The sequence below is a fragment of the Genypterus blacodes genome, unplaced genomic scaffold (assembly GCF_046128005.1).
Source record: "Genypterus blacodes isolate CSIRO-AG114 ecotype Tasmania unplaced genomic scaffold, CSIRO-AGI_Gbla_v1 ptg000234l_1, whole genome shotgun sequence".
NCBI classification, from domain to species: Eukaryota; Metazoa; Chordata; class Actinopteri; order Ophidiiformes; family Ophidiidae; genus Genypterus; species Genypterus blacodes.
Window position 1 is genome coordinate 281,879 of NW_027467032.1, and position 23,851 is coordinate 305,729.

The following is a 23,851-nucleotide window of genomic DNA, read 5'->3' on the forward strand; positions in this document are numbered from 1 at the left end:
CTGTATGGACTGACATGTTCCCCACTTTCTCTCTCTTGTTTTCCTCCCAATGCAGAATTGCCTCCTGATGGTAAGAGGAATGAATATGTTAGCGTCTTTGTAAAGCCAAATCACCCGACGAGTCAAACAAACACCTTACAGAGATTGCAATTAACTCGGGGAAGAAGCCAGTGAACTCGTAAGAGCGGCTGCTCATTTTCTCATCCCCTCCATAAAGAGTGCGTGCGCTGTGACGGCGAGACACGAGACTGCAGAGCCAAAGCTAGTGTGATGTCTTCAGACTTCTCATTATTCCCTGAGGCCAGTCACTTCCAGGCGGTCCTTGGTCTCCTGTCATTTATCATAGGGTCCCATATGGCTCAGGCACTACAGCAAACTGAAGGGTCTAGCCTCAGAAAGATTGTTGCTTACCTTCAGTTTTACACATTAAGAAATAAATCTCTGTAATCATCAGGTAGTCTGAATTTGGTTGATTTCCTAACTTGTGTATTTTTTCTAAAGTGATTCAGTGCAAAATCTCAGAGATGAAGCAGACTGCTGATGGCGGTTTGCTTGGACCCCTTGTCTCCTGTTATTGTCTACACTCTACGGTTGTGTTGTTTTGCATGGTGTGTGTGCTAACTTGCCCTCTGTGGTCTCTCTGATGCCCATCACAGACCCGGGACAGGGGTCTCATCCATCTGAACAGTGTGGTCTTATCCTGATGAGGCCAGAGAGCATCTCAACAGCAAAAGGTCTGGCAAAATGATTTGCCATAAAAAATTTGGAATTATTTTCAAAATGAAATTAGTGGCCCTGTAAATGCCCAACTGGAAAACAAACAGTTCATCTACTTTATTTCATTGCTGTCTTACGTCCTCATTCATGACAGGCAAGGACGTCACCTTTTTGGCGAAGGTTGACGGATCAAGTCTATTGAGGAAGCCGGCCCTGAAATGGCTGAAGGGGAAGTGGCTCGACCTGAGCAGCAAAGCAGGAAAGCACCTCCAGTTCAAAGAGGGCTACGACAGGAACGCCAAGGTACACATGCTCCCTTTTACACACAACATCCAGCTTCACCAAGTACTCACATTTATTAAGACATGAAGCTTATACAGGATTTACTCCACAGTGTCTCACAGGTACTTGAAATCAGACAACTATTGAACACACAAATGCACAACAGTTACTGATCTATTACTTGCAAACAACTTGCAAACATTCTATACACAAAAACCAAGCAACACCTTGATTCATTTTCCATTTGGAATTTTACAAATGTCTCTTTTGTCATTTTGTGGACAAAGTACAAATGGCCTTTGTCACATTGAAGAAAGGACCAAGACCAAGAGCGTCCAACATCTACAGACGAGTACAAGTACAAAATCAGACCAGAGGATTTATCATCAAACTACACTGGTGTCTCTGCACTGTGTAGCCTGTGAGCACGTGTGTGTCCTGCACAGGGTGCTAATTTAATTGGCCCTGTTTCTAGCATATCATTTCCTCTTTCTCTGTCAGATGTACACTTACGAGATGAGCATCATCAAAGTAGTGGATGCAGACGCAGGTGGCTACCGCTGCGAGGTCACCTCCAAAGACAAGTGCGACAGCTGCGCATTCGAAATCTCCGTGGAGGGTAAGTCTGGAGACAGACACTTAATCACATTATTGTCATCTTCCATTCAGCGGATCCAGTATTACTACGTAACTGGCTTTGTCAGCCAATAACTCAGTGAGTGCGATACACATTAGGTCCTATCATTTAGTGGCCTGGCGAGGTCATCAGTCCATTATTCCTTTGCCGGCTCAGCCTGCTGTGTAATGAATTAACCTAGCCAGGCTCTCACCAGTCTCCCTCCTTCTGTCTGGTTTCAGCTGTACAAGAGGAGCAGCAGGACAACATCTTGGAGGCGTTTAAGCGATCGTGAGTGTCAGCTTCGGCGAGGGTCTATTCAACATGTCACCCGTCACACTGTCTCCCATATGTCCCTCTGTAGATGGCTGCCTCTGGGCATCTGTCAGTCTCAACCAGTGTCTCTGCTCACTTCTGTCTGTGCCTCAGTTGTAGCTGACTTTGGAAGAGTCAGTTTGTCTGCCGTCTCTGTCTTTTCGTCACGTCTCGCTGTGTCTGCTACCTTTTGTTTCACGTAAAGTCCCTAATGCTTGAGCTTGCTATGGGTTTTGTCACAGTGAGAGACTGATATGTGTGTCAAGTGTATTTTTTTTAAATAATTACGTTTTGTTTCTGTTGTTCTCACCTCACATACTGTGTTTTTCTACATGTGTCGAGGGAGCCGAAACCAGCCGACACCTTCACGCTAACACCTTGAGTTTGATGTTTTTAATATCACTTTGAAAAGTAATTTCCTCCCGTTTGAGCTCAAGCTAAATAGCAAGGTAAGATGAGAAACACAACATGCAAAATGACAGCATCGTATTGTGTTTGAGACAGGATGTCAGTGGGTATATTCGCAGGATGTTGGGAGAGAATGTGGGAGGGAGAGAGGACGAGAGGCTGGTGTGATACATCAAAAGCGAAAAGTTGGTTAAAATTCCTGAGCGTTGCTGTTCAACACCTTATTATGTGGAGGTCATGAAGCTTAAGCATGCATAGAGCTCAGGAAGGTGATTTAGGTCACACGACTCTGAAATCCGAATGAAATCCGAAGGTACACTGTTGCTATGTGGATGTAACAGCAATAAGAAATGCAGTTTTAGACAACAAAAGTCACGATTGAGAGACATTGACACAGCTAATACGACCATTCTCATCACTGCAGGGACAGAAACGTAGAGAATGAAGGAAGGTTTCAGTTTTACTTCTTGGAAACCAAATCTGAGCAGCGTGGTGCTAAGAGGGAAGGTCACTCCCTATGTTTAGCAGGACAGCTGTGAACGCGCACATGATGTAGATTGCAGGAGAAGTTGTATCAGCATTTGTTCTCCTCAAACTCTGGTAACATTCCTAGATAGACTCACGTGGGGAAAGGGGTCAGGACATTTCAGGACAAGTCAGTGAGCCAGTGATGTCATTTGTCCTCCTACTTGTTCATGACAATACCGTGACCGTTATGGCAGCAGGCAGGATTTCCAGGAGAAACTGCACGTTTTTCAAAGAATCGTCTGGAAATTGAATTGATTCAGAGCTCAGGAGCTTGCGTCCATTACACCCAAAACAATTTGCCGAGTGAAAGGAACAGTCAGAGATTCTGTCCTTTATGATCAAATAACTGCAACCTCCTGGGGGAGTCAACCAGCAGTCCCATACCAGGTAGTCCTGCTGTGTTCAGGTACACACAGTATGTAGTGATTCTTTCTAAGCTTCAGTAATTGGTCCTTGTGTACTCCCACCTGTCTGGACTTCTCTCTTACAGCGTGCCAGGACTTAAATGTACACAACAATTTGCAATACACATACACAACTTACCCAATGAGACTATACTATTTGTGTGTTCCTCAACTGCACTGAAGTTGTTGGTGCAAACGCATAAAGTCCGCACTCACTCCTTTTGAATTTATTTATTTCTGTCTGCAATGAGTTCACAAACAGCCTGGGTTGTCCTTCAAACGCGCCAGTCCCCAGATCGGGTATATTATAGATATTTTTAGTTCTTCATGTTATCATTTCACAGACTGGATGTGCATCTTAGAGGGCTTCAAAGGGATCCAGTGAATATGCTTTGGATTCCATCCTCTGATGAGTCTGAGTGTGCCTCAGTGTGAGGCGTTCACAGTACGGCCCACCAGTGTTTGGGTAAGTGTACCGCGGGTGCCAGAATGGAGTAAATTCCAACATCACTTGTCAGTCAGGTGGGGCACGTGAAGCCTCAGTCAACCTTGGTGCAGGTGGTAAAATCATTCAAAGGCATTTTCATGTTTTAGCCAGTGGCCAGTTTGCTGACGGAAAATTCATCAGTGACACTCAGATCCGCTTTCATTTAAACATCAGTCTTGTTTAGCCGACAGTCTTATTTTGAGGACAGAATGAAAGCTACTCTACAGCCATCCTGCAAGTCCTCCAATGATCCCATCATTTGATGTTTGATGGTTCTCAGGCATTTGCTCCAGATTCCAGTGCTAGCAAACGTTGTCATCATGCTCAGCCAGCCGCTTGGTGATTACGTGTCTGCGCTTGACTGAGAGTCTCATCAGTCTGGAAGAATCTACTCTAGTGTCAGGAAGGCAAGGATAACACGGATGGATGTTATCCTTGGATGAACTGTTGTTCCATAGGATGGACATCACCGCTTTGGATTTATTGACGTTTATTTTATCTGGCTGTGGGTTTCAATAAGCCAGCCCATACCAGGAAGACATACTCCACCCCACAGAAGAGCTGCCAAAGCTATACATAGAGGACAACAACAAGCATTTGAGCCTGTGCACATGTACTGTATTGGCATGTGCCACTCACAGTGCATTTTGCCTTGTTGACTGGGTGACTGATAGCGACACAGCACGCGATTTTTTCCAACCATGCAAACATGCACTTTCATGTAACGTAATACAGGTTCCTGTCGCGTTTGTTCCTTATTCAAGAGATCAACTCCATCAAATCTATATTTTCTTTGAACTCTTTCAACGCTGGCAGCCAAAATAACAAATACTAGCTGGGGATTTTTGTACACAACCATAAACTTCCCATAGGAACAATATTGATGAATAAGCCCCTGATTTCAATCTTCTTTCTTCCCCTTAGCTTTGCATCTCATGTCTCCTGCGATATGCACGTACCTCTGTTTGTGTACCGATGAGGCTCATTTGCTTGCCGTCTGATGAAACACTCCTATTTTTACGTCTATCTGAAAACAGGGTGAAAAAGGGAATAAGCATTAACCACAGGCACTTAATCATTACAACTCCTGTGTGTGCTGCTGTATTTGCTAATGTCAGCTTTGTTGGCATATAATTGTGTTTTGTAATTCACGTGGTTATTTTTAACTCTGTGTAATGTGGATGGAAGGGGATGGATTATTGAATATGCCTTGCTAATAGTCCTTCTCACTATCTGCTGGCAGGTCACCAGTGTAATAAACAGTTCAGCTTTATGAAGTACTATGATGTCATTAATCCCCATGTTCATGACCTTTCTTTCTTTCTACACCAGTGGAGATGCCGGTGAGGATGCTGGTGATTTAGACTTCAGTGCCTTGCTCAAGAAAAGGTAACAACTGAGATATGCTTCAATAAGTCCAAATCCAATGGATAGTGCTCAATCAGTCACAATAACCAATTCAACCTCTAGGGAGAAGAAACAGCATGAACCGAAAATAGAAGTAAACGTGTGGGATATCTTGAAGGCAGCAAAGCCCTGCGACTATGAGAAGATCGCCTTCCAATACGGCATCACGGACCTCAGGGGCATGCTGACCATGCTGAAGAAGATGAAGGCAGAACCCAAGAAAAGTGACGGTGAGCGGTGAGACAGCAGAGAGCGAGCGCTGGGGTATAGTCGACTCCATCCATTAGGATCTCTGAGGTGGCAGGTGGGAAGTGAGAGTTCTGGAAAGCGGCAGGTTGTAAATAGCGGCAGAGTTAACAGGCCTCCAGGGAGAGCTTAGGCTGCCGAGATGACAGGTGGAATTTGTGTTCGCATATGCCTTCCTCGGGTTAGCACGTACAGATCATTTGGGTATTAAAGCAGTGATTGAACCAAACTGCTCTCTTGTCAGCTTTCCTGAAGAAGATGGATCCGGCCTATTCAGTGGATAGAGGCAAGAAGATGCATCTCAGTGTGGAGGTGGCCGACGCCAACGCCTCAGTCAAGTGGCTCAAAAACGGACAGGAAATGAAACCATCAACCAAGTGAGCCAATTATCATGGCGGTGCACTGTGTGTGTGTGTGTGTGTGTGTGTGTGTGTAAAGCATGCTGAAAAGTATAAGTCTGAAGGGGTAAAGAGCTTTGATTTGTATCTTGGGGGTCAGAAAATCCAAATTTGGGTCAACGATCGGTCGGACGATTAAACTCGGCCTCAGATTCACAGTCTGAAGAAAAATGAGCTAAATTTATTCACTTAGTATTACAGCAGTTAGAAATCGGAGGTTACAAAGGGGGGGCAGCTGAGGTGGCTCAGGCGTGGAAGCTCATCTGAGCACGTCCAATTATAAGGCCTCCACAGGACGGTGCCAGAACACTCCGGAGAGAGATTACATCTAGTTTGGGAATGCCTCGAAATCCCCCAGGAAGAGCAGGAGGACATGGCTGGGGACAAGAACGTCCATCCCGGGGCTGTTTTGCTTAGTGTGTGTGTTTGCCTCTGCGACACAGACCTGTAACCTCCACCTGAGTGAGGAGATGCAGCGTGAGTGGGGAGCTGGCTGTCCTTTGCTCTGCTGGCCTCCTCCATCAAAGGATTCTTCTGGTGTTTTATTGACGAGGGTGCAGCTGTTCAGAGGTACATCTCAGTGGCTCCATCTGTCTGTGGAGCTTCGTGCAGTTGATTGAACTCTTCCTGTTTTGATTAAGTCACAGTTATTTTAGCAAGAGTTTGCTTTAAATGAATCAATTACTCGATGACAGTCATTCAATCATTCAATCCATTTTCCACTGCTTATCCACTGAGGCAGCATGCTAAGCAAAGTAACCCAGATGTTCCTCTTTCTGGCGATGTTCTTCACCTGTTCCTCGGGGATCTCAGAACGTTCCCATGCCAGATGAGCTCTATAATCCCTCCAATCATGCTCTGGATCTGGCCCATGGTCTCCTCCCAGCTGGAAGGGGCTGGAACTCCCCCCTAGGGAGGCATCCAGGAGGCATCCTGATTAGAAGCCTGAATCATCTCGTTTCAATGCTTTCAACCTGGGCTTTGACTTCAGGCTCAGCTCTCTCTTCACCACCACAGCTCCATACAATAGTCTGTGTCTATAATGTAGAAGCACATGGATCAGACAATAGAAAAGGTTCAGCAGTTGCTATTTTACTTTTGCTAATTTGCTACTAATCAAAATCGAAGGAATTAGTGCAGCTCATGTTGTATATGTGTGGCTTCCTGGATGCAGTTATGTTGGTATGAACTTCACTCTATAACTCTCAAAACACTACAGATATGATGGAATATAAGACTCATTGAATGTCCCCTTTCAATTTGAACCTGCTGCTATATTTCACCCCAACACCTCACAACCACCCTGTGTGCCACTGCTCAGCATGTGAACACTTACAAATCGCACCTGTGGGAATATCTCCCATCTATACCATCTGCCTCACATGACTCCAATGTACCATCAGCTCTGTGGTGTGTGTGTGTGTGTGTGTGTGTCGCTGGGTGAGCATACAGCCCTGTAGCCCATTCAACAGTGTATGTCTTCTGCTAGTGTGACTCACTGTCTAATTGTGTCTGGATGCACTGAAAACACTTATTCATCACTCTTTCTCTCCTTGTTATCTGTCCTCATCTTAAACTTCCGTCCTGATCCCACCGTGTGTCCAGGTACGTGTTTGAGAGCGTGGGCAACAAGCGGACGCTCACCATCAACAAGTGCAACCTGTCGGATGACGCAGTCTATGAGTGTGTGGTGGGGGAGGAGAAGTCCTTCACGGAGGTTTTAGTCAAAGGTATTGTATATGACTCAGACTCAGTGGCTTTGGAGGAATCCCACTCTGTCTTCCTGCTCGGTTTAGCAGACGCTGTCATTTGCGCGTCGGGAGGTTTGACAGCTCTGTTCTCTCCTCGTGTTTGCATTTGTCAGCTCTTTATTTCTACGCTTTCATCTGTTGTCTGCTCGCTCATATTTAATGCGCAGGGTGAAATTTCGACGCTTTGTTTGTCGTGTATCTGTGTCATTGTGCTCTGCTACTGCATGAATGTTACATCCTATTTAGTAGAGTTTGAGTGGTGTGTGGATTTCTGTGCCAGTTTTCAGTATCTTATAATTTTGTGTGAATTAAATGTTTCATGCCAAGATAATGAATAAAGTAGAAGTATTCCTCGTTATGTACTTGAGTTTGGAACAGAATAAAGCATCGGAAGGGGGAATGGATCTGACAATGACAAATAGCTGAAGCTTGCAGAGCTTCAACCATCACACAGTGCAGATACGCAATGTGACTCTCACTGCCTCAGGAGACTTGAAGTGCCTCTCACACCAGCGCTGTGCTAAAGTGGCTTTGATGAGGACTTCAAGAAAGTGATTAAGCTGATGGTGATGTCATCGAATCCTTAAGAGGGCAGACACCGGTTACTTTTTCCACTCATTAGGGCTGGAAATAGTTTCACTCTGTGTTTTAGCCTTTAGTTGAAGTCGCGTAATTGACAACTGAGTGCTCAAGAGAAATTGAGAAAAGCGTTCTTGTAATTTCTGCACGCAGCAACAGAATATTAGAGCGGCTCATTCTCCGCTGTGTTCCTGCCTCTTGTACCGTCTTTTTTAGCCTTAATATGATTTATATTTGTTGAAAATCATGACAAATCTTTACTTTCTGTTTTCAGAGCCTCCAGTAACCATCACCAAGCTGCTGGATGACGTCCATACACTGGTGGGTGAGAAGGTGGAGTTTGAGGTGGAGGTGTCAGAGGAAGGAGCCAATGTGAAATGGTGAGCTGGTGTGTCGTTACCAAGATACCTCACGTATAAAATACCTGCGGGAATCATTGTGGCCAGCCTTCATCTCTTTTTTAAATGTGCGTCTTGTGTGTGTGTGTGTGTGAAGGATGAAAGATGGAGTTGAGCTAACCAGAGAAGTTGCAGGTTCAAAGTACAGGTTTAAGAAGGACGGAAAGAAGCACATACTGATCATAAACGAAGCCACTAGGGAGGATATGGGAGTGTATGAAGCGATCACCACCGGTGGAGCATCAAAGGCAGAACTGGATGTGGAAGGTTTGCTCTCCACACACACACACAAATACACACACACACACACACACACACACACACACACACACACACACACTCACACACTCACACACTCACACACAAAACAAGTCACCATGTTTTCGGCCAACCAACAATTGAAAGAGAAAACAGCCCATTGATGACTTAATGTGTTCTTCAGAGAAAGAGCTGGAGGTCCTGCAGAGCATCGCTGACCTGACGGTGAAGGCCGCCGAGCAGGCCATGTTCAAGTGTGAAGTGTCCGATGAAAAAGTGACAGGAAAATGGCTGAAGGACGGCGTGGAAGTGGAGGCCAGCGATCGCATCAAAATGACGCACGTTGGAAGGTAAACAAACTGCAAGCTCGCATACTGCAACAATGGCAAACATGTGGCAATCTGTAAAGTGCTAACATCAACACACTGATGCACACACTCAAAGCCAACACACACACACACACACATAAGGTATGCGGTTGCTTCCAGTAATCCCTCAGTCAAGGCTGCGTGTGACAGCAGACATGACAAGGTGACGGCGGCAGCACAAGGTGAAAGCCATTTACTGTGTTTCTCACTCCGCGCCACTGCATCATGGAGTGCGTTGCCAAGGGAGACCCATGGTTGTGTGTTTGCTCGACTACGGGTCACAACTACTAGTGCTGTCTCCTTGGTAACCTGTCTTCAGGACCCACAAACTGACAATTGATGGCGTGAAGCCTGCGGACGCCGGAGATTACACCTTCGTCCCTGACGGCTACGCGCTTTCTCTTTCCGCCAAACTCAACTTCCTGGGTAAGAAAGAACGACAGCAGAGAAAATATTACGACGCATTTAATGGCTCTTTAAAGTCAAAATCTGAATAATTCATGTTTTTTATCCCGTTTTTTTCCACAGAAATCAAGATTGACTACGTTCCCAGACAAGGTAAGTGTGGATTTTATGCATTATTGCTGTAATCCGACGGCTCACTGCACTGTTCTGCACGGCCGCTCTGCATTTGTTCTCCTCTTACATGACAGGTGAGGTCACAGCGATGTAATGGTGCTGCTATATAGGTCCAGTATCCGTCAAATATTGGATCAGCAAATCTGCGTTGGCTGCTGCCTGTATGACGGCGGTGGTTTGTTTCCTTCAGCCTCCAGCTTCTTCACTCCCAATCTGTCAACCACCAGTGTATGAAAAACTGCTTCAACCAGCTAACGAGGGAAACTTAGGCTATTCAGAATTAAAATGAAGCTGGCACAGAGAGGCACCAAACGGGAGCCCACTTTTGGGGGCGAGCACAGTGCCAGTCACTAATTGCTCAGTGTTGTTTACAAGATTTTCCACTGAAATAGCTGTTAAAGCCTTTTTGGCATGAGCAGGATCAATTTTAAAGATAGGGAATACTGGCAGAGACGCAGCCTAGCAGAGGATTTAAAGCAAGAAATAAATAAGCGTACCAATGTTTTCCCTTCACAAAATGTTATTGTGTTTGCGTTCTTACAAAGATCCTCCCAAGATCCACCTGGACTGTGGCGGCGCAGGCAATAAGAACACCATTATTGTCGTGGCTGGGAACAAACTCCGCTTCGACGTGGAGATCACAGGCGAGCCGGCCCCGACTGTGTGCTGGATGAGGAAAGACGTGGTGAGTGAGGAAACTGTCTCGCTGTTCCTCTCGAATCGCTCCATCGTTGTGTAGTCGTCACACTAAGCCTCTCCTGATCGGACAGGTGATAGCGGAGGCTGAGGGGCGTGTCCGGGTGGAGACGAGGAAGACCCTGAGCAGCTTTGTCATAGAGGGGGCGGAGAGGAGCGACGAGGGACTGTACTCCATCACTGTGAACAACCCAGCCGGAGAGGACAAGGCCGAAGTGTTTGTGAAGATTGTGGGTCAGTGGCTTTGACTCTTCCAGTCCCTTTCCTCTCTTACACCTTTCCTCTCCTTCCATCTCTAATTATAACCCGTCTCTCCAGATGTGCCCGACCCTCCCGAGAATGTCAAATGCACATCAGTGGGCGAGGACTGCGCAACGGTCACATGGGACCCGCCCGGGTTTGACGGTGGAGTTCCAGTGAAAGGTACAGCAGCAACAAACTACATTTCGGAAAGGACGACGGAGCCGACGAGCTCAATTTCACTCCTTTGTCAACGTTTGGCCTCTTCCAGGGTATCTGATGGAGAGGAAGAAGGTGGGCTCATCCAGGTGGACCAAGCTGAACTTTGATGTGTACGAATCCACTACATACGAGGCTAAGAAGATGATCGAGGGCGTGCAGTATGAGATGAGAGTGTTTGCGGTCAATGGCATCGGCATCTCTCAGCCCAGTGCAAACTCACAGCCCTTCATGCCCATCGGTGCGTCGCCGTTTGTTGTTCCCGTCCGTCCCATTGACACTTGTTACTAACGTATTAATGACCTCCTGTCTCTCAGCCACCACCGGTGAGCCCATTCGCCTTGTAGTAGACGATGTGACGGACACGACCTGTTTACTTAAGTGGCGTCCTCCGGAGAAAATCGGAGCGGCCGGCATCGACGGATACATCATCGAGTACTGCAAAGAAGGAAGTAAGTTTCTGCGTAACGACCACACCTGAATCTGGCCATTATTAAAAAACGAAAATAAATGTTCTGTTTACGTCCTCCAACTAGGTCACTGAAATCGTTTGTACGTTTAATGTTTGTATATTTTTGAGATGTTTAGCAGGGTGACATGCTGGAAAGCCTCTTCAACTTGATGAAGACAGACGCAGGTTGTTCGGACTCATGACCTTTGACTCCTCTCTCAGGCGATCAGTGGGTGCAGGCCAACAGCGAGCCAGTGGACAAGAACTTCCACAGGGTGAAGGGCCTCACGGCGGGCGAGAAGCTGCTGTTCCGAGTGGTCGCCGTCAACATCGCCGGCCGCAGCCCCCCCGCCACTCTGAAGCAGCCGGTCACCATCAGAGAGATCGTGGGTCAGAGATTTGTTCTATGTCTTTTTTGGTCGTACTCTCAATCGGGCTGTTGGAAGATGTAAAATATCTGCCAAACCCACATGAGTTAATTTAAATGTTGTTAAGTGAAGTAAGTGCTTTAATAGAGTAGCGCCATTCATACCTAAGTGCCACTTAGCAACCATGTTGTTTCGCTATTGTTCAAGAACAACACTGCCAGATCTAATTACCAGGCCTGACAATGGCTGCAGCTGCAACAACACCGTGAAGCTCAGAGGTTACTGCTTAATCACACACCAGGAGGAAGAATGCAGCTCCATCACTAGCACCCTGGTCATACACACTTCGTACCTGTCAAGACTTACACACATACTTCAGACACACATACTCCATACACACTCTGTACATGCCAGGGGTTTTTATATATGTTCCCTCCCCCCCACACTGCCCACTCATCCACATCCACAACACACTCATGCTTTCCTCCTCGGCCTCCTGTGTATTCATCACACAGAGAATCCAAAGATCCGCCTGCCTCGCGAGCTGAGAACGAGACTCATCAGGATTGTGGGCGAGAAGGTGAACCTGGTCATCCCCTTCCAGGTTAGTTCACGTCCATATTCACATCCACAGCCACGTCCGAGCTCGAGCGCTTCGCTTTATGCAATGAGCTCACAGCGTTTATAGGAACAGTAAATAGTACAGCAGCTCTGAGTTCTACTCCTCCTCCTCCCTGTTTTCTATCTCTGCCTTCTCTGCTCACGGCAGAGTAGCCAAAGTGCTTCAGTTTTTGGAGGCACCTAAACGCCAAACCCTAATGTGTCACTGTAGTTAAACACTGAAAGTACAACAAAACTGAGCAAACCAGCCAGGAAATGACAAATATAAAGAAGCTGATTAGCTGTTTATAATAAAGAAGTCTAACAAACAGGTCATGTAAAGGCCACATTCCAACAACCAATCGATTACAATCTCGGCTGAAATCCAAAGTGGAGCTGTGAACCTTCTGGGCAGCCAGGCAGCAAAAAGTTCAGTCAAAGCATTACAGCATTCGACAGCAACGTACAAGTTATGAAATCAGTAACATCGAGCGAAACATAAGTAATAAAAGTGAAAATGATAAAGTAAAAGTGAGCAGAAACTTTGGTTTGATATCCGATCCAGAATCTGGACCGAGCGCCTTTTTTATCACTGGTGGAACTTCTGACGTGGCTAAATTTCCACATTTAAGGAGAAGAAGAGCCACGTCTCCAAATGTTCCCAAAGAGTTACTATTCCTGTCACCACTTTGCAAGTAACTTAAAAAGGCTCCTGACACCCACCCCCCCTCCCCTCCCCCCATGCTGCCTGGATAATCAAATGTGTTACACGAGACTGTTGTTATCAGCGTGAAACAAAGACGAACTGCCACTTATGGCACCTTCGCAGTTTTTGCAGAGTTATTTCACTTCTGAGGTTGAATCACATCAAAGTCTCTCTCCATTGGATGTCTTTTCTTTGCCTCCTTCTCGTCATGGTAACCGCAGGGAAAGCCTCGCCCTGTGGTGACCTGGTACAAAGACGGTGTGCCCCTGGAGGACAGATCGGTGGGGATTCGGACTACAGACGTGGACACCATCTTCTTCATCCGTTCGACGGAGAGGGTCCACTCCGGCATTTACACGTTGTCCGTCCAGATTGAGAACATGTGCGACAGCGCCGACATAGACATCCAGGTCGTAGGTCAGTGGCATGTTGCACGTTCCTCTGGTTAAGATCAGAACACGGCTGCACGCTTCACACTTCACACACCCACGTTAATAACCTGCTTTAGAAGAGGATGATGGCTGGAGCCCGAATCTGTGACATGTCAAGAATTTTTTATAATTTGACGATAATTCCTCATTTCTTACTTTTTTTGGGATCAAAGCGCTCATTCCTCTCTCACACATAATCCTGACTCCTGCGCTGCCTCTGGTGCTGTGGCTCGTCTCAGGTCAGGGTTCTGGGTGGATTATTTGGTGGGGCTCTGGTGGGATTATATCTATGTAGACTGGGATTAGCCTTGGATTTCGTTGGGTTGGGGGTCGTGTTGGGCGGCTACTGTGTGGATTCCTCTACCGAGGGGACATCGAGCTAATGAAAAGTTCCAGCTTCTCTGATCAGCAACTCTGTCACAGCGCTGCTTCAGCATCAGACAGTGTAGCGGAGGATTAACTGCTCACTGGCTCTACTGTACCCGGCGCAGGAGAAGATTAATGACACGTATATTACTATGATGTACAGTACTTCTGCACGACCGCACGGGCAGTAGAAGGCACAGAGGTGAATCGATGATAAACTCTCTGTTGTGAAACGCAGGCGGGCTGTTTCTTCATTTGTCAGTTTCATGCCTGCACATTGTTTCTTCTGTCTCAACACGTCTCTGTTCCAGTTTCTGTGCAAAACATGTAGGCGAGCATTTCAAAAGACAGCCGCATACAACGGGAACTGGCAGCGTTTCTGTGAAACGATGTGAAGCGAGTAAAGCGAATCTTGCAAAGTTAAGATCAGAGGTCAACATCGAGCGCGCTGTTCACGACCTAGTGTCTCCCTCTGAGGCAATAATGAGCAAATCCTATAAAGCTGTACGTGTTTCTCACAAACCGGAAAAGGCGATCACGATAGCTCCGACTATAACCAGAGAAATGGCAAAGATCATCTATCAAAGACTTCAGTCACTTCTTCTCTTTGTTTGGGGGAAATCTCAGTCCCCCCTCTTCAGTCCAGCCACGCTTCCACAAAGATCCATCATCCCAAACCCGGAAATGAAACAGTACGACACCGACGCCATCCAGCCAACGGGAAAAACTTTCAGGGTTTTGATTCTAGCTTTGAGTGTTTCCAGAACCAATTTTTCAATTCTAAACGTCAGATTACTCCAGACACAGTCAATGGAAACCTTACTGCAGTTGCTCTGCTAATCTGTAGAATGACATCGATGCAAATCTCTCTCTCCTTCCCTTAATCTTCCTGCACGTCTTCCTAGTTGGCTCGGAAACTGAACTTTCCTGAACTCTCCGCTCTCTTGCTTCCCTTCTTAATTGAGCTCCTTCCGCGCTTGCAATCCTCTAGCAGTGCACCAAATCAAATGCAAAGTTTATCCCAATTCCTGTCTGCTCTGACAAGCCCACTCTCCCCCCCCTCCCCCTTAGAGAAGCCCGGCCCTCCCATCGCTGTGAACGTCAAGGAGGTCTGGGGGTTGAATGCATCACTGGAGTGGAAGCCGCCCAAAGACGACGGCAACTGTGAAATTATCGGCTACATGATTCAGAAGGCCGATCTGAAGACCAATGTAAGTCACACACACACACATCACACAGTATCAGTGATAATCAAGGTCCATACGTTTGGGGTATACATATTGACAGTATTTATCTTCTTAGTATACTCGCTTTATCAAAATTTTGTGACATAAGATCAAATATCAACCTAAATCTCTCTCTAGTATAGTATGGAGTCTCCTTTCTGGTCTCTAGTCTACCTGAGAACTTGGAATACAAGGTGCAGAGGGTTGGGGGCCCTGTTGGGACTGGGTTGGAGTCTAGTTTAAGGAAGGGGTGGATTTACCTGCAGGAGTGGGCGGGGCTTATCTCATATCTCTACCATGGCTCATGTTGTGGCTGTGTGGAGATCTGTCACGTAATTCCTGGTGATAACAGGTAACACACGGCACAGAGCAGGAGAACATGACCTCTGAGGGCAGGAGATGCTCCAGGTTATAGATCTCCCCCGCGGCTATAAGCCTCTTAAAATGACTCTCTCTCTCACACACGCACACACACACACATGTATCAGGAATGGTTCACGGTCTACGAGCACAACCGCCGGCCCAGCTGCACAGTGTCCGACCTGGTCATGGGGAACGAGTTTACCTTTCGAGTGTTCTGTGAGAACACCTGCGGTCTGAGCGACGAGGCCGGCGTCAGCAAGAACACCGCCATCATCTCCAAAGCAGGTAACGAGCCCCGCCGAACCATAACCACATCATACGACTTCCTGTGGCCAAAAACTGAGCTGCTGACAACATCATATTCAATTAGGAGCATAAAGTGAGCCCATAACCTCTGAATATTATGGTATATAACAGGAACACCACTGGCACAGACAAAAAACATGCTAATACGGTGGAGATGCGTCTGATTAATTGCTGGTTGTGGTTAATTACTCTCACATTTGTAAAGTGGAAGTGACTTTCCACTGTGATTATGCTAAACAGAAATATTTTGACACAGCGTTAAATAATATTTATTACTGCCGGTGGATTATGAAAGCAACCAGGCTGGTAAATTAACACCTGCCACCAGCCAAACGCTGCCACTGTTTACATGATGCTGCGTTTGCTTACTCGACCGCACAAACCTGGCAACCAACCAGAGAAGCTCTGCTGCGTTCCAAAACAGTTATCTGGCCCGTGAAAAGCTGCGAGAAGTGGCGGCTATGGGATCTGACCTGTAGAGGAGAGAAATGAGACGTTCCTGCTGAGTGGAACCTTACGAGCAAAACTATACATTTAACAATCAAGTATTCCAGTGGAGTGTTAAATGATAATCTTCAATCTTGAAAGTGTGATTCACAAAAGCCAAATGGTAGCATGAGCATTAATTTAAAGGGGACTTATTGTCTTTATATTTATCATCTTTAGAGTGTAATATGCTAGAGAGTGTGTGTAGAATATTGTGAAAGTTATAAATGTTATCAATGAAATGTATCCACTATGTCAAACTTTGAACATTTACCTGCTCACACACCTGGTTAGAGAGTGTGTGTTGGCCTCCAATAACAACCATCTGAATATATTGGTAATTTAACAAAAGTGTAACCATGGTGATTATCAGACAAACACATGTAGAGACAAGCCAAGTTCAAATGAAGTGATAATGTGATAAATACATACAACCAGAGATCAAACAATAACCAAAATGATATAAATGGAACCATGTATTCCAGGTTTAGATTAGGTTTGGACTGAGCAGCAGGTTGTGCGATGTTTAAAGTGTGTAACGTGTCTTCAGGTTCGGGCTACAACCGTCCCCCCTTTAAAGAGAAGGACATGAACTGCTCCCCCAAGTTCACCAGAGCCCTGGTGGATAAGACCGTGGTTGCAGGCTACCCCGCCGCCCTCAGCTGCTCCGTCCGCGGCAACCCCAAGGTATCTGGCTCTATAGATCTATACAGTGAAAAGGTTCATCTTAGTGACGTCGCTGTGGTGATGGAAAGGACTATTGGCGATGAGTGATGTAAGAGTAGAAGAAGGAGTAAAATGATTCAGTTAGAGAGAAGGTTAGACACATGGCGTGCTTTCATGTGTTGTTGTTGCTTGTTACTTCTGTGGGGGCGTGAAGCTTAAAGTCAAACATTAAGAGCAGAACAGTCTGGAGGACTTTTGATGTCTTAACAGCCGAATATTTCCCTGACTGGAGCTAAAAAAAGACGCAGAGCACAAAGATCTTATACCGCCAAATCGGCAAAGATTTGTTAAGCCAAACTGCTGACCTAATTATACCTCTTTCCATTCCTCCTCTTCCCTCCTCCTGCTCTACCCCCTCAACATCCCAAACACGCCCCTCCTCCTCCGTTACCCTCTCCACCTTTTAGCCGAAGATCATTTGGATGAAGAACAGCATGATCATTGGCGAAGACCCCAAGTTCCTGATGCAGAACAACCAGGGTGTGTTGACCCTGAACATCCGCAGGCCGAGCACGTTTGATGGGGGCAGATACGCGTGCAGGGCCGTCAACGAGCTCGGCCAGGACGAGGTGGAGTGCAGGCTGGAAGTTCGAGGTGAGATCCCTGGAGCGCAGTTCCCAGAATGCAACAGCGAGAGAGAAAGAGATCGGTCTGAGTCGGGGAAGGGTCTCTCTCTGATAGTAAACCTCCACAGCTCCACCGGTGCCTCTCACCGCGTAATCGTCACCTTGTTGTGTTTGAGCTTCTGGCCGTGATGTAAATTTCTCTTCTTCTCTCTCCACAGTCGCACAAGAAAAAGGAGAAGCGGCGAAGAAATGAGCGCCAGCGCGCAACAGCGAAGGATACAGTCGAACAGCAACAGTAATGGATTATGTGTAACGGCGTAGTCATGAATAAATATGATTAGAATAGATCACTGGCGAGGCTTTAAAGCCAAACCCCCCTGCGCCTTTTATGCTTTGCCTTTTCGCTGCCGCTATGACAAATGCCACATCAGTAATGTGCCATAAATTCTTACAGCAAGCCGCCACCTTGTCACATCCTGTGAAAAGCTTAAAAGACGTGTAAGAGCACCACCCCACGCACATGGATGGCTCTTATCTGTGAAGTGGACCCGTCAGTGAACACACTTATAAAACAGCCTTTCATCCATTATGGCTCCGCGTGTTGTCTGTTTGGTGTGGTGGACGTTTTTATAGGGTGAGATGAATTTACGGCGGTAATGCAGCCGTCCAAAGCCACGGCGGTGTGACCGACTGCGCGGTGCGGCGTGGCGTGGTGTTATATGTGTGTGTAAGGTGACCGAAAGCCCGTCTGCCTCTGTGGCGGCTGAACGAAGGGATCACGACTCACCCAGGCATGGCCGACTTCATCCAGCAACCAGGATTAGAAGGGTTCTCACACGCAGATATGGACTCGCTGTATCCTTTACACACACACACACACACACACACACACACACACACACACACACACACACACACACACACACACACACACACACACACACACACACACACACACACACACACTCCCTCGTCTGGCCCGCTCACACTACACTTCTCATGGCGTGACCCCTACACGCAGGCCTTTATGGATACATGGCTTGCACTTATGCACATGCAAACACAAACACACACTCCCGAATCAGGGTCTCATTAGCATGGCACACTAGAGACTAATTAATGCACCCATCAACACTGCCCTAATTAGCTCTCCCACGTCATTACTGAGCAAACGAATTACCGCTAATTTACACTCCCGCAAAACAAACACAGCACCATCTCAGCTGGGAGAGTCCGCCGCGGCTCGCATCGCAAACCAAATTAAAGCCTCGCTGATGTGCCGCGAACCCCAGCCGGGCGTCCCATGTGACCCCCCCAGCAACACCCCCCAAGGGCCCCCCACCCCTTATTGAACCATCTGACAGGAAGAAGATTTGGGACAGATCAAACTGGAGACAGAATAAAGGAGGGAAGTGTGTGTTTGGCTGTCGGGCTGCAGAGTAAATTCATCCCCCTCCTCTGGAGACATGGAGGTACTTTAGTCTCCAGGCCGACTGCACCAGGCCCCCATCTGCTGTCTGTCCAGCAGAGGGGGTAAAAGCACAGAGTCAAAGACCACAACTGACCATCATGAGGGTCCCCTGAGGGAGAGCGGCGGGTTCCTCAGAGTGATGATGTCACCGATGCATCTTTAAATAATACACTCCCCCTTCAAGGCTTCCAAACTGCTGCGTCCCTGTCCTCACACTCTGCCTTGGTTCTGTCGCTCAGCACTTCTGAGTACAAAGCATTTCCTCTATACATGGCAGGATGTTGTTAAAGTTGCCTTGAAATGGGGATGAGGGGACAAATACCCTGATAAAGCAGAGAGAATCCTGCTGATACCTGAAAGTAGGCCGCCATTGGCTGCTTAGTTACCAAAGCAGACCTGCAGTGCAGCAAAATCCTGAACTTTTGATCCCCCTTGAGCAGTAAATGCTTCTGTCAGTGTGTGTGTGTGTGTGTGTGTGTGTGTGAGGATGTGCGTGTGTGTGTGTGTGTGTGTGTGTGAGTATATGTGTGTGTGTGTGTGATTTGTAGATTACGTGCAGTGTTGATATAATCTTCTTTTCTGCTAACCTGAGACACAGCGTGGCGGCGCGTCGCTCCGCTGATTGACACATGAAACAGTGTTGAGAAGACTCCGCGTGCTACTTTGCATGGAAGTTTGGGGAGAAACAGATTGTTGAGAGAAGCAACGTGTAACCTCAACGCTCCACCTGAGCTTCATCCCGCTTGTCTGCCTCTCCAACGCCACGCTCAGTTGCTAAGCAATCAAACTAATTGTATCCACTGGCGTCGTCTGGGAGCCTTAAGAAACTTTCAAAAGACGTTACTGTCTGCGTCTGCCTCACTCTCTCGCTCTCTGTGTCACACACACACACACACACACACACACACACACACACACACACACACACACACACACACACACACACACACACACACACACACACACACACACACACACACACACACACAGGTAACAGTACAGTAACCTTTAAGTTGTAAACTGGTGAAAAATACTGGTGGCATTTTGTTTTCCGGTTACTGCATCTTATGTTCGCCATGTCTGCATGAATAATTGATGAGGGATGGTGTCGCAGACGGCCTGGAGTAAAGCACAGACGTGTTCACACTGTACACACTCCAATATTAGAACAGGCACTGCCTCAGCTGAAAGGAGACAAAAGAGAGTGACAAGACAGACTCACCACCAGGCAAACTGGAAGCAGACTCAGTAGGGTGCACCAGTGTCACTCCTCTCTCTCTGTGTGTGTGTGTGTGTGTGTGTGTGTGTGTGTGTGTGTGTGTGTGTGTGTGTGTGTGTGTGTGTGTGTGTGTGTGTGTGTGTGTGTGTGTGTGTGTGTGTGTGTGTGTGTGTGTGTGTGTGTGTGTGTGTGTCGGTCGCTGTCGAAGACAAGAGATACCAGGGAGACAGAAACAGACCTCCCAAAACAGTGGGATGGAGGGAACTATAATTATGCAAGTAATTATACATGAAATCACAGACAGAGAGTGAGAGGAAGAGCAGAGAGACGGAGAGAGAGAGAGAGAGAGAGAGAGAGGAAGAGCAGAAAGACAGAGAGAGAGAGAGGAAGAGCACTGGGGGGAAAAGCCTGCCAGTGAGTCTCATCCATGTAATTACAGTATAGGAACTACATGAAACAGAGGGAGAACACACACACACACACACACACACACCCACACCCACACACGGCTGGTATAGGAGGGTCCATCTACTGTATGTCCTAGTGTAAACAATGTCTGTCCACCTCCCTCACCTCCACCATGCTGCTCTCGCCTCCTCCTGCTCATCCTCCTCTTCCTCCTCCCCTGTTGTCTTTGTTGCCGCTCTCCGCTCTATTGAATACCAGTGTGACTTATACGCCGTGTCATCGTGTTCATTGATTAAAGAGCCCAAACCCTCCCCGAGCTCGACGCCCATATAATGAGCTCCATGTATCTGCCGGCGGTGCAGCCATTAAACAAAAAAAAAGGCCCAAACTGAGCTGCTCTCACATTTCACCCCGAGATGACAACTTCATGAGCGCTTGCGGCCCACAGACGCAGACAGCTTCCTGTGCGGCCAGCGCGTCAGTGTGCGCTCGGCAGACACAGTGCTTAGTTTGTTGCCGTTGCGACTCACACATGCACTTGTCTAGTTTGTCGCTACTGGAATAATGTAAGCGGTCTATGTGATGAGATCTCAGCTCAATGCAATGATGGAGAAACTGTTAAAGGTTTAAGTGCGGTCAGGGTCAGGGTTTGGAACAGGGTCAGGATCAGGATCAGGATCAGGATCAGGATCAGGATCAGGGTTAGGGTTAGGCTTAGGGTAAGGATCAGGGCTAGGATCAATATCAGGGTTAGGATCAGAGTTAGGATCAGGATCAGGATCAGGGTTAGGATCAGAGTTAGGATCAGAGTTAGGATCAGGGTTAGGATCAGGGTTAGGGTCAGAGTTAGGATCAGGGTCAGGATCAGAGTTAGGATCAGGGTTAGGATCAGGGTTAGGGTCAGAGTTAGGATCAGAGTTAGGATCAGGGTTAGGATCAGGGTTAGGGTCAGAGTTAGGATCAGGGTCAGGATCAGAGTTAGGATCAGGGTTAGGATCAGGGTTAGGGTCAGAGTTAGGATCAGGGTCAGGGTCAGGGTCAGGGTCAGGATCAGGGTTAGGATCAGAGTTAGGATCAGCGTTAGGATCAGGGATAAAGCCTTTGTAGTTGTGTGGGGGTGACGATAAGATTTGAGGGAACAAATAGAGGCGACAGAAGGGCCTCAGTAGCAATTTGTGTGGGTGCGCGCCTGCATGCATATGTGTGTAGGTGTTTAATGTGTTGGCACACACAAATGAGCTACATATTGTGTATGTAAATCCATCTGCGGAGTGTGAAAGGGAGAACAGTTTGGGAACGGATGACAACATATGCAGAACACTGACGAGCTGCAGCGTTAAAGTCCAAGAGCGATGCTGAGGAATGGAGAAGAGGGGAGGAGACACTTTAAGGTAGTAAAGATCTCTAACCTGGTGTGATAGTGTTTTCTCTCAGTGTGATTTCTACTGGTGAGCCAACAGCTGTGGCTCTGTAATGACACCAGATCCCATGATTGATCCACGTGGACCTACAACAAGGACTGTGTGGCCATTTGAGAGGACGGACGCAGCCGGGGACACAAACACAGCTCCATCACGTCCCTGCCAGGCGTGGACACTCGAGGAGACTCCTGCTGCATTTTTACACGACCCGCGTCTTATTTTTGTAGTTTTTGGCCAATTTCCTGCTGCTAAAAATAACATTTTTCCTCCCCAGATTTATCACTGATGATCAAGAAGAAGACGGCCAAATCCTGGTCTGTGCAGCTTCTGCTCATTGGATCAGTCGGAATTCCACAACCTGTCATTTGGAGAATCATCATAATAAAGCATCAAAGTGTTTCCTCACATAGAAAGTGGTTTGTAGAAATATGGCTGGAATTTTGACCTTTTTCTCTACTCTACATCCGTGTACACTTTTACTTTGGTGAACAGGAATTAGGAATAGAGCACAGAAAGAAGTAGTTTCCTGATCTATCCTATAGTAACTCCATATTGTTTAAAGGAAGCAGAGGATCCCACACAAGGGAACATAAATGTGCTGATGTATCACAACATTAACAATGAAAAATGTGGGTCACCTCACAGTATAACCCTGCAATTTACAAACAATTGTCCTTTCCTGACACAAGCATTCAGGCTTAACTGTGTCCAATCAGTGGAAATCTCTGCAGGTGTGTGATTTATTTCCCTTATTTAACCTCTAGAGGGCGCAGAAGAGGCCATTTTAGAAATCCGTCCATCCTCAATCCGCACTTTGAATCGATGTCAGCAGAGCCAAAATGACAACAGGTGTCAGAATCCACACTGTTTCCACGTGAGTAAAGGGAAACTCCATCCCTCCTGACGAATCCGTCGAACAAACCGACAGGAATGTCAGCAGGACTATAAAAACAAGAGCGGGAGTGATGGATTCTTCCCTTCCAGCCCTGTAATCCTCCATCACAGTGTGGTTCTTCAGTCTGCACGCGCTGCATGCAGAACATCAGAGCGTAAGAGGCTCGTCTGCGTCCTACACATTAGAATGCAGAACGTGAAGACTGAAGATCTTGTTCCCACCAAAAAAATGAAAGTTGTCTCGCGGCGTTTCTCATCTCTCTGCACAAATGACAGCGTCTGATGGTGGAAAGTGCAGGACAGGTTGAACATCTTTTTAATCTCCTTTTTTCCAACTCAAATGAAAATACGCGGTGAGACGGATCTCACCCCCTTCCTTCCTTCCTTCCAGCCTTACTTCCTCCTGGACGGCAACTTCCACGTCCCGCTACACACAGTTTGAGAACCAGAGCAACTAATATTCAGATAGCTAGGATTATGCACAATGATTATGAAACTAGAAATGTTGACGATCACATGTACTCATGTACTCACGATTGCATAACATAGTAACACCTGCATCCTGCGTGAGGATGGAGGGAAAGTACAAACGAGAAGTGAAGCTTACACAAGAAGGAGAGAGATCATTACTTCCCCAGAATCCTGCAACCGTGGGAAGTTTCCGTATCATACCACACACACCCCCACCCCTCACTCACACACACACACACACACACACACACACACACACACACACACGCGCAAACTGGCAGCAATACCAACTAATCTCTGCACTTTGGGAGATGTCGGGGAGTGTTTCTCTCCTCTCGTCTGCTCGGGCTGTTGAATTAGATTTGCTTACTCGCCTTCGCCACATCTTCAAAAGGACTCAAATAACTGAATACACCTTTAATTCATTTCACGGCGCTGTAATTGTTTTTTTATTTCTCCCCACTGAGCAAATCCCG

The 23,851-nt window shown here is 47.0% G+C and overlaps 1 protein-coding gene across 1 annotated transcript; it reads left to right on the forward strand.

The window, feature by feature from the left end:
- The first annotated feature begins 643 nt into the window (after positions 1 to 643).
- Positions 644 to 17,744, forward strand: mybpc2a (myosin binding protein Ca). Its single transcript, XM_076170965.1, has 26 exons — positions 644 to 734; positions 872 to 1,020; positions 1,501 to 1,618; positions 1,858 to 1,906; positions 5,090 to 5,146; positions 5,228 to 5,394; positions 5,655 to 5,787; positions 7,414 to 7,538; positions 8,413 to 8,518; positions 8,634 to 8,803; positions 8,979 to 9,144; positions 9,482 to 9,588; positions 9,691 to 9,720; positions 10,287 to 10,426; positions 10,512 to 10,671; positions 10,756 to 10,860; positions 10,949 to 11,137; positions 11,214 to 11,348; positions 11,570 to 11,737; positions 12,231 to 12,319; positions 13,243 to 13,438; positions 14,890 to 15,029; positions 15,533 to 15,692; positions 16,750 to 16,886; positions 17,333 to 17,519; positions 17,710 to 17,744. The coding sequence occupies exons 1-26, from the start codon at positions 644 to 646 to the stop codon at positions 17,742 to 17,744; spliced, it is 3,309 nt and encodes a 1,102-aa protein (XP_076027080.1).
- Positions 17,745 to 23,851: the final 6,107 nt, after the last annotated feature.

What these genes read in the sequence shown, in the direction of transcription:
- mybpc2a (XM_076170965.1), top strand. Translation starts at nt 644, where the DNA reads ATGCCCATCACAGACCCGGGACAGGGGTCTCATCCATCTGAACAGTGT. An exon ending in AGTGCCTTGCTCAAGAAAAG is followed by an intron (nt 5,147 to 5,227) that starts GTAACAACTGAG and finishes TTCAACCTCTAG; the next exon opens with GGAGAAGAAACAGCATGAAC. An exon ending in CGCCATCATCTCCAAAGCAG is followed by an intron (nt 15,693 to 16,749) that starts GTAACGAGCCCC and finishes ACGTGTCTTCAG; the next exon opens with GTTCGGGCTACAACCGTCCC.